This window comes from Canis lupus, chromosome 31 (assembly GCF_003254725.2).
Source record: "Canis lupus dingo isolate Sandy chromosome 31, ASM325472v2, whole genome shotgun sequence".
NCBI classification, from domain to species: Eukaryota; Metazoa; Chordata; class Mammalia; order Carnivora; family Canidae; genus Canis; species Canis lupus.
The window spans coordinates 38854647-38868255 of record NC_064273.1 but is presented as its reverse complement, the minus strand read 5'-3'; the positions used below and the strand labels follow the sequence as shown (position 1 = coordinate 38868255).

General features: G+C 70.7%; 1 protein-coding gene across 1 annotated transcript in view; it reads right to left on the bottom strand.

Annotated features, from left to right (window-relative positions):
* The window catches only part of COL18A1 (collagen type XVIII alpha 1 chain), a 41273-nt gene that overhangs the window by 878 nt on the left and 26786 nt on the right, over positions 1-13609 (bottom strand). Inside the window, 25 exon segments of the mRNA XM_049104650.1 lie at positions 285-400; positions 544-741; positions 986-1243; positions 1915-1947; positions 2327-2455; positions 2727-2800; positions 2887-3040; positions 3292-3414; positions 3592-3635; positions 6379-6441; positions 6689-6731; positions 7343-7411; positions 8317-8391; positions 8824-8877; positions 9063-9089; positions 9587-9661; positions 9878-9940; positions 10106-10132; positions 10220-10249; positions 10845-10934; positions 11207-11242; positions 11499-11570; positions 12482-12517; positions 13112-13138; positions 13452-13514. Coding sequence (XP_048960607.1) covers positions 285-400; positions 544-741; positions 986-1243; positions 1915-1947; positions 2327-2455; positions 2727-2800; positions 2887-3040; positions 3292-3414; positions 3592-3635; positions 6379-6441; positions 6689-6731; positions 7343-7411; positions 8317-8391; positions 8824-8877; positions 9063-9089; positions 9587-9661; positions 9878-9940; positions 10106-10132; positions 10220-10249; positions 10845-10934; positions 11207-11242; positions 11499-11570; positions 12482-12517; positions 13112-13138; positions 13452-13514 — 1979 coding nt within the window.

The following is a 13609-nucleotide window of genomic DNA, read 5'->3' as shown; positions in this document are numbered from 1 at the left end:
GGGCCACTAGCAGGGTGGGTTTGCTGGACCACTGGGGGCGGGGCCTTCCACTGGGGGGCGGGGCCTTCCACTGGGGGGCGGGGCTAGTGGATGCAGGGCGGGGCCTTCCACTGGGGGGCGGGGCCACTAGGAGGGCGGGTTCGCTGGACCACTGGGGGCGGGGCCGGTGGATGCGGGGCGGGGCCACGGAGGGCGGGCGACCCTGGTCCCCGGGGCGCCCCTCCAGGCCACACCCCCCGCCGCCGCTCCTGGGCGCACCACCCAGGCCTCCTGGGGGCACCTACCAGGCGGGGTGCTGCAGGACATCTCTGCCGTCGAAAGAGAAGATGCGGGCCCCGGGCTTCAGCTGGCCCTCGGAGCCCGAGAATAAGGCCTCCCAGCTGGGGAAGAGCACCTCGTCCTGGGGAGGGACGTGCGGGAGGCTCAGTGCCCCTGGAGCTGTGCGGCGGGAGGGGCCCCAGCCCCAGCCCCAGCCCCAGCCCGCCCCAGCGGCTGCACGGGAGGGTCCGGCCTGGCCGCAGCAGGCGGGGGGAGCGCGCGCACCCTGAGGTTGACGACGGGCACCCCGGTGCGGTCGGCGCGGCGCACGATGCTGTAGAGGTCCTGCAGCCGCGACGACAGGAAGGCCCGGAAGGTGCCGGCCAGCCCCGCGGCGCGCGCCTGCTGGAAGCACTGGAAGTCCGCTCCCCGGATGCCTCGCATGCCGCCCGGCTGCGGGCTGTTCAGGGCCACCAGGTGCAGCTGCGGGGACCAGACGCGGTCCAGGCGGGTCCCGGCCCGGAGCACCAGCCAGGCCCCAGGCGGCAGAGGCCCGCGTGCTGGGGGCCGCCACCGACCACCCCACCTGCCCCGGGGCACGTCCCCGTGCTCAGGCTCTGCCGCCCTGACCTCCAGGGAGACAGCCAGGGGCTTGGCCCGGAGAAGCCCCTGGGAGCCCTGTGGGCCGAGCGCTGGTGGGTTCCGAGCCACCGCGGGGGCCACTCACCACCGGCTGGAAGTCCTGGTGGGTGTGGGTGTGGGTGTGGACGGGCCCACCAGTGGGGCGAGCCGGCTGGAAGTGCACGTAGGAGCCGTGGTGCGGGGCCCCGGGGTAGGGCTGGGGGTCCAGCAGGCGCGGGGGGCTGGCCAGGATGTCATCTGCCCGCCAGGGCCGCGCCGTGGCGTGGGTGGGCTCCCGCCGGGGGTATGGGTTGCCCTCGTGCAGCTGCACCACGGGGGGCTGCAAGGCGGCCACTTCGTTGTCCTGCAGATGGAGAGGCCGACGGTGCCCGGTGGCAGGGCCGCTGACACCCAGACACCCCCTCCTCTGCACCCGGCCCTGCTCTTGGTCAGCACGGGCCCGGCCTGTGGGCGGTGAGCTGGGGGGCACCCACAGACCCTGGGGTGCCCCAGGGAGTTAGGGCGGCAGCGGGGGCAGCGAGCCCTGCCAGCCTGATGCCCGGAGCGGCCCCCAGCCGCCCGGCTCAGCACAGCGGTCCCTGACCCTCCAGCCGCCTCACCGTCAGACACCCCCGCCCTGGCCCCCGGGCCCTCGCTCCACCCCACCCACCTCACAGAGGCCGCTGCCCCGGCGCCCAACGCCTTCTGACCCTGCCCTCCACGTAACCGCCTCCCGCTTCCCCAGTACCAGGGACCTGCTACCTGTCCCCACCCCCCCAACAGTGCCTGGCGGGTGCGAGGGGCTGAGACCCTGCTGAAGAATGAATGAGAGGGGACCCACTGGGCTCCACGCAGGGACAGACCCGCAGAACCAGAGACACACGGCACCTAACGCAGCCCCGGTCCTGGCCTATTTGAGGAAAGAGCCCAACCATCCGGGGCTCCATCCCTCAGGCAGGGGGCATGACCTGCCCGCCCCCTCCCGGCCCGCAGAGCCCTGGCCGTCCTCCGCCTCCGTCCTGCAGCCGCCCTTACCGTCCCGCGTGGGAGTGGCACCCGCGCCTCCAGCTGGAAGAAAACGCAGGGGTTACCCGGCGACCCCTGACGCCCGCCCGCCCTCCCGGGGAAGCTGGTGCGGCCGCGTCCCGGTGCCCAGGCCAGCGCCGGGCACACGACACCGGACGTGCACCTGCTTTAAAAAGCGGGGGGAGCGCTTCTCTGTAAACGTACAACGTCTCCCAAGACTAGTCAACTCGTTTGAGAGTAACGAGGAGCAGCGTGGGTCACTCACCCGGCCAGGCGCCCGCCCCCAGGACACGGACACCCCCGCTCAGTCCGCCCTGGGCAGCCAGGCACAGGGCTCCCTCCCTGCAACCCCACCGCAACCCCACCGTGCCGCGGGCCAGCTTGGGAAGCCCTCTGGCCCCCTCTAGGTGCGGGGACTCACCAGAACCTTCCGGAACCCGTTCCGGACCCGGACGTACAGCTCCTCCCTCTCGGCCACAAACATGAGCCAGCCCTCCGGCACGTCCGGCACCTTGTCCAGCATCGTCTGGTACGTGGCCCAGATGCGCACCTGCTGGAAGCCGGCCTAGTGGGTCCCGGGCACAGAGGCAGCATCCGCGCTCACAGGCGAGGACGTGGGCGCCTCCGGGCGAGGGACCCACCAAACACCCTGTGGCTTCGGATGAGGCCCCCGTGGGGAGGGCTGCTGGGGGCCCTCCCCTGCCCTCCTGACCCCCAGGCCCCCCACTTCTGCTTGGGAACCCCCGTCTCAAGCCACCCGTGAAACAGTCCACCCGCAGCCTCCGAGGGGAGGGTAGCCGGCCCGGGCTGGGGGCTCTTACCCCTGAGGACGTGCCCATGGTTCCAGGGGGGCCGGGAGGCCCGGGGGGTCCGGGGGGGCCGGGGACACTGATAGCTGCGAGAGAGAGAGCAGACATGGGGCACGCAGCCCCGGCTGGACGAGGCGGGGGCCCAGGTACCCACCCCCCTCGCCCGACTTACTCTGCCTGTAAGGGCCAGGAAAGGAAGGGGGTCCTGGGGGCCCGGGGGGGCCGGGGGGCCCGGGAGGCCCCCGACGCCCCTCATGGCCGATGCCAGGGGGACCCTGAGGTCCAGGGGGGCCGGGATGGCCCTGAACGCTCTCTCCCTTGGGACCCTGTGGGGGGACAAGAGAGCCTGAGGGGCCCGGCGGCTTCAGCCAGAGGCCCCATGGGGAGCAGCCGAGCCACCCGCCTCCCCCCAGGCCGCGGGCAGAGGTGCAGCCCCCAGAGAGGAAGGAGCAGCGCCCGCAGGACAGCAGGTGCCCCCCACCCCGACGCCGGGGGCAGGACCCGGAGGGGAAGCTGGCGGCCGGCCGCTGGGCCTCGCAGGCGTCCCTGGCCCCTGGGGCCCCGAGCCCAGACTTACCGGGATGCCGGGGTAGCCCGGGGGGCCGGGGGGGCCGGGCACGCTTGAGCCGAAGAACCCGCCGCCCCCGGGCTCACCGCGCTCGCCCTTCTGCCCGGCGTCGCCTCGGTCGCCCTTCTCCCCCTGAGGACAGAGATGCTGGTCTGAGCCCGACCCCGGCGGCCGCGGTGGGAGGGCAGGGCAGACCCAAGGAGCAGGAAGCTTCTGGAGCCCGTCTGTCAGGCCTGGCAGGACCTTCCTGCACCACGTGGGCCCCGGGGAAACTGAGTCAGGGTGGCGCAGGGCGCAGGTGTCACCCACCTTCATCTCAGCCCCGAGCTGGAGGAGGTCGAAGGGGAACTGGCCTGCGGGAGAGAGGGCCCGGGTCAGCCACGCGCCCGCGTCTTCCTCGCTTCCGCCACTTCCTTGGCGCCCGCGGATGCCCTGCGGCTTGTGGCCCTTGTCCCCAGGCCCCCGACACTTCTGTCAACGGCGCCCTCTTTCCCCTCTGGCTTTCCCGGGCCCCCGACGCCAGCTCCAGGACCCCACAGCCTCCGGGAGCCCCGACCCGGCTCCTCGGCACGTGTTTAGAAGGTTGACTTCTGTCAACTGCCCTCCTGGCGGCGGCAAAGCGCCCCACGGGCTGGGACGGTGGCTGCGCGGCCCCCCGGGGGCTGAGCTCACTGCCCTGGTGCCTGTTTTATTTCCTCCTTCCCATAAATATGCAGCCCATGTCCCCCCCGCTTGCTGGGGCGCCCTCTGACCGTGTCCCCCCACACCAGCGAGCCCCCCCGCGGCCCTGCGGGGGACGTGCCCGGATCACGGCTCTTTTCAAAGAACTGACTCGATCTGTAAGGCTCGTCATTCACGTGGGGTCTGGCCTCTTTCTTCCAGTTAAACCTGCCCTTGTGCCCCGAGCCCCGAGCCCGTGCTGGGTAAACCCCGGGCCGCGTGGGGAGCCCCCCGCTGGGAGCCCCCTCCGGGTGCCAGCCGCACCCCCTCCTATCCGAGCAGGTGCGCTGCTCCGCGGGCGTCCCCCAGTCGCGTCTCTAGCGCTGACCTCCCGCTCGCTTGCAGCCCCGCGTGGGCCCAGCGGTCGGGGCGCTCACCCCGTCAGCTCCATCTCCCCGCTGAGCTGCCCTCGCCCCTGCCGGGCGGCCACACCCCGCCCCGGCCGCCCTGTCGTCCGCAGTCCTCCCCTCCGGTGCCCCCGGCGTCCTGCAGCTCTGTGCTTAGGTGCAGAAATGGGGAGTTGCTGTACGTTCCCGGCGGGATTTCTCTTTTATCCTTGTGAAGAGCTTGTTAGAGTTTCTGCGACCTTTCCTGCTTTAAGATACTCTTGCCTGATTCCTCTCTCTCATACACACACACCTGCATTTGTACACAGGTGCACACACACGCACAGGCGCATTCACAGGTGCACACGTGCACACAGGAGCCCATACAGGTGCACACACGCACACAGGTGCACACAGGAGCCCACACAGCTGCACGCAGGCACACACACAGGTGCGTTCACAGGTGCACACATGCACACAGGTGCACACAGGAGCCCACACAGGTGCAGAGATGCACACGCACACAGGTGCACACAGGAACCCACACAGGTGTGTTCACAGGTGCACACATGCACACAGGTGCACACAGGAACCCACACAGGTGCACACACGCACACAGGTGTGTTCACAGGTGCATACATGCACACAGGTGCACACAGGAACCCACACAGCTGCACGCAGGCACACACACAGATGCGTTCACAGGTGCACACACGCACACAGGTGCACACAGGAACCCACACAGGTGTGTTCACAGGTGCACACAGGAACCCACACAGCTGCACGCAGGCACACACACAGATGCGTTCACAGGTGCACACACGCACACAGGTGCACACAGGAACCCACACAGGTGTATTCACAGCTGCACACAGGTGCACACAAGAGCCCACACAGGTGTGTTCACAGGTGCACACGCACACACAGGTGCACGCAGGCACACACCCAGGTGCATTCACAGGTGCACACAGATGCACGCACGCACACAGACGCACGGCTTGCCCCCCGCAGCTCCCTTCCCGGCGGAGTGCCTTCCCGTCCTGCCGCGTTTAGCTGCGTCCCTGTTTGCGGATCGTGCCTTGCAGGCGGCACGTGGTTTTGCTTGCGTCCAGCCGGCTGCTTCTGTGGTAATTGAGTGTGGTACGGCCCCCGGGACGCGTACCCCCAGCATCACCTCCGGCTCCGGGAAGGGCCCCCCAGCTCCCCGGCCCCCCTCGCCCCCCCACCGCCGCTCATTCCCGCGGACGCCCGGGCCCAGGGGCTGCGGCTCTCCAGCTCTGTCCCAGAGTGGAACCGGCTCTTCCCACAGGTCCCAGCTCCCCACGGACACCCTCACCTCGCCCTTGCCCCCACCTTAGCTGGCCCCCCGACGGCCTGGCTCGCCCGCCACGTCCGCCCCTCTTGGGTTCTGGGCAGTTCTGGCCATCCATCACCGGCTCGGCCTCAGGGGCTCCTAGACCCTGGGGAGCCCAGGGGTTCCCTCCTGGCAGCCGTCTGGGGAAGGTGGGGCTTGGTCTCCACCCGCAGGCCTGTCTCTGACCCGCCTTCGCCCCGGGCTCAGCCCCGTCCCTGCAGGCCCTGCTCGCAGCCCTTATGGGCACGGCCTGTGGGGGCCCCAGCTCTGCACCTCGGATCCGCTAGCTCCCTGACGTCCACACCGGGGGTCCCAGGATCTCAGCAAGGGAAGGGCTGGGCAGAGGGCTCACCGTCCAAGGGAACGTCTGAGGGCCAGGCCTTCACCCCCCACCCCGGGCATGTGGCCTGATGAGGGGTAATGGGGGGCCATCCCGAGACCCCCAACACGCCAGGACCGGCCCTACTCCTTGGCACGCAGCCAGGGCCACCTGTCCTCGAAGCCCTGGGTCCTGGCCCTGAGGCTTGTGGGGCCAACCTGGGGCCTCAAACCCAGACTCAGCACCACAGGTCCTGTCAGGGCCCCATGAGCCTGGATGGGGTCTCCTTCCTTCAGGAGGGCAGCCAGGTCACCATGGATGCAGCAGCCCCCCCCCCCCCCCCCGCCCCAGCCCAGGGCAGCCCAGAGCATCGTCACCTGGTGGTCCTGGAGGGCCCACGTCTCCTTTGTCACCCTTTGGTCCAGAAGGTCCCTGGTGCCCTGGAGGGACAGAGACCCAGGGCCTGTTATGGAGTGTGTACCCTGGGGGTCCCACCCAAGGGGCTGCTCTGGGGACCAGGCCACTCCTGCAGGGTGTGCCAGCCGGTAGGACGAGGTGGGGGAGCCGGGCCAGCGTCCACTGCTGTCCAGTCAGGCTGCCTGGGAGGGCCCAGGGGCAGGGGATTCACAGTACCCACGAGGCCCCCGCGTCCCGCCCTGGCCGCCTCGAGGCCCCAGGAGCCCTCACCTGGCAATCCTGGAGGTCCGGGGTGGCCAGGCTCCATAAATGCCTGCAAAGAAGCCAGTGAGGAAGGTGCCCTACAAGCTGAGCCCCCAACGCGGGGCTCCCAGGGCCCAGAGGCCCAGCCCTGCCGTGAAGCCACACGGATGCTCCCCAGGGGTGCAGGCCACGGAGGGAGAGCAAACCGGGCTTTGGGATCAGGAGCCCCGCTCACGATGTGATCGGCCCCTCACGGTTCACTTCATGGGGCCGAGCCTCAGAAAACAGGGGTGTGTGACCCCCCCAGGACCACGGGGCTTGAGCCTCAGGCTCCCCGGTCCAGAGAGCCCCCCATCTCGCTTCCCCAGGTAGAGGCTTGTTTTCTAACAGAAAACCTACCAGGCACGTGGGCCTGGGTCCCACTAGCCACCCTCTGCTGGAAACTGGGCTGTCCCCTGGCTGGGGGTCAGCACCCCCCTGGAGGTCAGCCTCTTCCTAAGGTCAGGAGCCCCCCCCCGAGATCAATCCCTCCCTGGGGGTCAGCACCCCCTTACAGATCAGCCTCTTCCTGGGGTCAGGACCCCCCTAGAGGTCAGCCCCTCCTCGGGGTCAGCACCCTGGGGGTGGCACTGGGTAGGGCCCATGAGGAGGAGGGTGGGGAGCGATCTTGGGAGGACTTACGTTGCTGTCATAGACGGGAGTCCCAGGAGGGCCTGGGGGCCCCGGAGGCCCTGGGGGACCGGGTGGACCCTGCGTGGGAAGGACAAGAAGCCTGTGAGGTCCATGGCCAGGCTGTGGACAGGAGCAGGGCAGCAGATACAGGCAGGAGCGTTTCTAGGCGTTTCCATAAAATCAGACGACTGAACTCCGGGACAGCACAGAGTCAGGAAGCGCCCGGTTCACTCTGGTTGTGGGTCCGGGGGACAGAGCATCCCCCAGAACGTCCCTTGGGCGACAGGACTGGACGTGGGCATGTCCCCGCGGGAAGGGGGCACCCCAGGGGCGGCGGGCGGGGCTCCGAGTGACCCTCCGTTCATTATTCACAGAAAGGGGACAACGCGGAGGGACCGGGCGGCACCAGGAGGGCTTCTGAAGGGGCGGAGCGTGGGAACCAGGGCGGGTGGGCTGGGCGCCTCCCGCGGTCACCCCGCTGCCCCACTCGGAGGTGGGGTCTCGGGCCCCAGAGAGGCCACTGCCAGGCGGGGCCCAGTCCCAGCAGCCGCCGTGTCACGTCCACCCTGAGACTCCAACGTGCCCAACGGACCCCGGCCGGGTCTTCCCGCCGACCCCTGACCTAGCGTTCTCGCGCTCCCGCAAACTCCACTGGAGGAAGAGGCCCCGTGGGGACGGGCAGCGAGGGCCCAACCACAACGGTGGGGACGGCTGCGTGGGCGGCCGCAGGACCCTGGTCCCCCCACCCCGGGAGAGAGGGTTACAGAGGCCCAAGCCACGGAGGGAAAGCCCTGCTCGGGGCCGCCACGCCGCGGTGCTGGCTGCAGGGACACTACCGCGGGCAGGGAGGGCCGTCAGAGGTGGCCGCGCGGGCTGTGTGTGCACGCGGCGGGGTCCTTGTGTCACAGCCCGCACAGTGTGGTCACAGCGGACGGCCCCTCTGTGCCCCCGGGGGTGCCATCGGCCCCTTGGGGGACACTCACCGTCATACCGAAGCCGGCGCTGGCCTGTCCTGGCTCCCCTTTCTCCCCCTTCAGTCCGTTCATCCCGGGGCGACCCTGGGGCAGAGCACAGGGGCGGGGACTGCGGCTGCTGGCTCACCCTGGCCTCCGCAGCTCTCCGTCCCCACCTGGGGTCTCCGTCCCCACCTGGGGTCTCCATCTCCCTGACCCAGGGTCTCTGTCCCCACCCGGGGTCTCCATCTCCCTGACCTGGGGGTCTCTATCCCCACCTGGGCTCTCTGTCTCCACCCAGGGTCTCCATCTCCCTGACCTGAGGTCTCCATCCCCACCCTGGTGTCTCCGTCCCCGCCCGGGGTCCCCTTGGCCCCAGCCCCTCAGCCCCAGCCATCAGTGGGCAGGCTGGGCCTCCCTGGGCTTCGTCCTGGAGAGAGCGCTCCTCATGCAGGACGGTCCCCGGGGGCAGGACAACGGCAGGGACTGCCCCCCCACCCCCCGGCCCACGCGCGGCCGGAGGTCCCGGGTCCTTACCGGCCGCCCAGGGAAGCCGATCTCTCCCTTGTGCCCCGGCCGCCCGTAGGGACCCTGCAGAAAGGAGGCGCCACCTCCCAGGTGAGCAGAGGCCAGCCCCCCGGGTCTCCGCCCAACACCCGCCTCTGCCTTGAAGGTGCCCCTCGGGATGTACGGGGCCACCCGCGCCCCCTCGGCGGCCTCGCGCCCCTTCAGGCTGCGCCCGTGCGTCCGCTGTGGGGAGGCCTGGGCCTACTCACCGGGGGGCCTCGGAAGCCGGGCTCTCCCTGAACGGAAAAGCAGAGGCACCGTCAGACGCCGCACCCCGGGGGTGCAAGGACCGCCCCCCACAGCCCCTGAACCCCCAGTCCGGCTCCGCCCGGGCCCTCCCAGAGCCTGGGGGGGCGGGGGACCTGGCACAGGCCCCCAGCCCAGTCCTGAGGGAGCAGGCTGACCCCCAGCTGCCCCGGGACCCCCAGCGCTCCGCAGGGCGCTCAGCCGACAGGCGGGGAGAACCGGGGGCCGCCCGGTGCCGGCTGGGTGGGCGTGCAGGGCTCTGAGGACCTCGAGGACCTCGGTGTGGCCGTGACAGGGACGGACAAGAATGGGCAAGGGGCCCCGGGTGCAGAAGGTTCTAGAACCCGCTCAGGAGCAGTGCTCACGCCTGGGCGGGAACAGGCTCCCCTCGGGAAGACAGACCCCTCGTGCTCTGTGCGTGGCCCCTGGGGACGCCCCCTCCCCGGCCTGGACAAGGGGAGCCACCCCAGGCGCCCCCCACGCTCACCTTGGCCCCCTTCTGGGCGGGGGCCAGCATGCTGCCGTCGGGGCTGAACGCCGGGCCCGGCTCGCCCTTCTCGCCCTGGAACGGGGTGGGCGGCGTCGTCAGGGAGGCTCCGGGGAGGGGTCCTCACCCCGCACTCAGGGCACCCACACCCCAGAGCAGGTGCACAGCGAGCAGAGGTGGGGCGTCCCCTGGGGCCTCCCGGGGCCACAGCGAGGTCACGGCTCTCCCGTCCATCCCCCCCGGGGTCACGGAGGGGGCCGTCCCTGGGCGGATGTGCACCCAGCCTCTCACCTTGGGCCCTGGGGGGCCCCGCTGGCCTTTGGAGCCCAGATCTCCCTTCGGCCCGGCCGGACCCTGTGGGGGGACAGGCGGGCATGAGGGCCACATGCAGACCCGGACCCAGCACGGCTGTCGGGGCACCCGCCACACCTGGCACCGAGACCCCCGCCCCCCGAGTCCACCCGGGTCCCCGGGGGCTGCTGCCCAGGACCCGGGGCGCCGGGCTGAGCGGCCACTTACAGGAAAGCCCGCGTGTCCCGGCCGGCCCTGCGGGGAGAGGGGCGGGTCAGGGCGCGGGGTGCAGGGTGCGGGGTGTGGGGCGCGGGCTGGGTGGCCCCGGGCCGCCGCACCTACCTCGGGTCCCGGCACGCCTGTCGCCGCTCTCTGTGGCCGCCGCGGGAACAGCACCGAGCGGGAAAGGGAAGGACAGCGGTTCCCGAGGAGGATCCGGCTCCTCACACGGGGCCAAAAACCGCGCAAATGGACGCACAGGAAAACCGCCTCGACGTCCCCCGGTCATACGGGGAGGCGCCCGCCGGAGCCCGCCCCGGCCCGGAGAACCTTCTGGACACCCTGGGGCCCGGGCCGGCCCCCGTCTGCGGCCTGGGCTGGGGGCCCGAGCCCACCTGCCGGCGTCGGCAGCGGCGAACCGAGGGGACCCGACTGGGCTGGCTCCGCAAGGCTTGCTCGGCGGCCGCGGGACTCGCGGGGCTCGGGGGGCGGGGGGCAGGGGGCGCCTTGTTCCGGGTGGATTTTCTGCTACAGAACCTGCGTTTCTCCCCGGACACCCAACCTCATATTTTTCTTGTCTTTTAAATAATTTAAAAATCTCACCAGGATGAGACACGGTCACTGGTTCTGAATACGACCAACAGACCGTGAGCCCCGGCGTCTTTGGGGGTCACCTAGGTGGGGAGCGCCAGTGGCCCGGGGACTCAGGGTGTGCTGTGGGGCCGGAGCAGCGGGGAGGGGGCCTTACCTCCTGCTCTGACACGTAGACGACGGGCCCCGGGGGTCCGGGGGGTCCGGGGAGCCCAGGCTGCCCCACTCCGTCCCTCCCTGGCTCGCCCTGGAAGACAAAGCCAGCGTCGGGCACTCAGATGGCTTGGGGGGGCCTCTGGAAGGGACCCCCAAGCCCACCCAGCGTTAGAGGGGTTCCCGGAGCCCATCAGGTATGGGGAGGCGCCCGGGGCTGAGGGCAGCAGCCCCGAGAGCCCAGCACCCCGACGTGAGGGTCTCTGCCCAGGTCTCCAAGGCCACGCCGGTGGCACGGGGTTGGGGGGCAGCCCTGAGGCCTGGCCATGCACCTGCCCTGCCTGGGGACCCCGAGCCCCGACTCACTTTCTCTCCCTGGGTCCCTTTTTCTCCTTTGGGTCCCTGCAGAGATGGGAAGGAAACAGGTCACCTGCACAGAACGGAGCTGCCTCCCCGGCCACGGACCACCAGCACCGGCCCCGAGGGGCCATGTAGACGGCCGGCACCCCCCGCCCACGTCCCACGGACCCCTTGGGGTACAGAGAACTGGTCGGGAGCCCCCAGAGACCACACGGAGGCACCAGCTTCCTCAGAGCAGCTCCTGTGGGGCTGTCCCCCGCCCCCGCGGCCCCCACGGCCCCCCTAGGGAGTCACTCACCTGCGCTCCGGCCGTGCCCTCTCTGCCAGGGAGGCCGGGGAACCCGGGAGGCCCATCTGCGCCGACTTCTCCCTGGACCACACGGGGGAATGGGGGTCAGCCCCCCGCCCGGCAAACCCTGCTGTCGGTCACCAGCTCGTACCCCGAGGGCGAGGGGCAGAGAGGAGGGGGCCCCGGGGGATGGACTCGTGTGGTTCCCCAGACTCATACTGGCAGGAGGAAGCCTGTCCTGTGGCCTGGGGTGGGGGTGTCCTGGGGTGTCAGGGGTCAGGTGTCCTGGGGCAGGGGTACCCTAGGGAGTCAGTGTCCTGGGGGTGGTCAGTGTCCTGGGGTCAGTGTCCTGGGGAGTCAGTGTCCTGGGGTCAATGTCCTGGGGGTGGTCAGTGTCCTGGGGGGTCAGTGTCCTTGGGGGTCAGTGTCCTGGGGGCGAGCAGTGTCCTGGGGTCAGTGTCCTGGGGAGTCAGTGTCCTGGGGGTGGTCAGTGTCCTGGGGTCAGTGTCCTGGGGAGTCAGTGTCCTGGGGAGTCAGTGTCCTGGGGTCAATGTCCTGGGGGTGGTCAGTGTCCTGGGGGCGAGCAGTGTCCTGGGGTCAATGTCCTGGGGGTGGTCAGTGTCCTGGGGGGGTCAGTGTCCTGGGGGGTCAGTGTCCTGGGGGCGAGCAGTGTCCTGGGGTCAGTGTCCTGGGGAGTCAGTGTCCTGGGGTCAGTGTCCTGGGGGTGGTCAGTGTCCTGGGGGGGCAGTGTCCTGGGAGCTGCCCCGGGGGCGGGTGCCCCTGGAATAACCCTGGACCCTAAGGAATGAAGCTGAGCCCAGACAGCAGGAGCAGGAGCAGAGGGAGCAGGACCCCGAGTCTGGCCCTGGAGGTCACTGAGCAACCTCATCCCGAGGTTCTGTGGCTCCGGGGGGACGGGGCGATGGGGCGATCGGGCCCCACCCTGCTCCAGACCTGGGCTGCTCAGGTCACTCATTTCCAGGCTCTCTTACCTTGGCGCCCGGTGGTCCCACTATCCCAGGGTCCCCCTAAAGTGGGAGAGGCGCCCCGTGAGCACAGAGCACAGCACCCACCCCGCGCGGGGTACCCACCTCCCCAGGCTCCCCCCCACGCGGCCCAGAGCGGGGTCCGGGGCCCCCCCAGCGCACACAGCCCAGACTGTTCCGGAAGCTGCATCATCCGTTGGCCCAGGAGCGGCCCCCCCGGATTAAGAATAAGCGTGTCTCTCGACAGCGCGACCCCTGAGCCGACCCAGGTGTTCCAGGTCACACCTCCTAAGAGGACCTTCGTGGAGGAAGGCTCCGCGACACCCTGCGGTGGACACTGACCGCCTGGAACCCACGGGTGTGGGAGCGCGGCGTGCCCCGGGGGCGCCCTCGGGGGGCGGGGAGGGCGGGGTCCCCAGGGCAGGGCGGGGGAGCAGAGGGCCCAGCAGGGAGGCGGGTGGGCGGGGTCCGGTTCCCGTGTCCCCCAGGCCGGCATCGCCCCTCGGTGCGTGAAGCCAGGGACGCAGGCCCCCCAGCACCGAGGCTGGGGAGGGGGGCGCGTGACGGGCGGTTCCCTTGGGCTCCTCAGGCCCCTGAACCCGCAGGTGCTGCAGAGAGGGCGGCGCGCTCACTGACCTTGACCCCGGGCAGGCCTGGCGGTCCCTGTGGGGCAGAGAGGGGACACAGCCTGAGCCCCGCAGCGGGGGACACGGCCAGGCCCAGCGCAGCCGGCGCTCCCGGGGCCGAGGGTCTGTCCTGGGCACCGCGGGGACCCTCGGCTGCACGTGGGCCCGACCCCCCCGGTGCCCGGCAGCTCAGGGCCACCCCCACAGACCAGGAACCTTTAATATTTAATTTGGCGGCAAGGCCGGTCGAGCTCATCAGTGCTCGGAGATCCCGGGGTGGACGGCGCCCGGGCGCCAGCAGACGTGTCCCCCCGCGCCCCGCGAGCCGAGGGACCCCGCCGGGGCCATACCTGCGGCCCGCTGGCTCCGTGCGCCGTCGACCAGAAGGGTTCCCCCGAGCCTTCCATGTCAACCTGCGGGAGCACATGCGGGGCGCTCGGGCTGCGGCCTCTCGTGGGAAGAGACCCCTCACGGCCCGGGGGCAGGGACCCCGCTAGGTGGGTGTGAG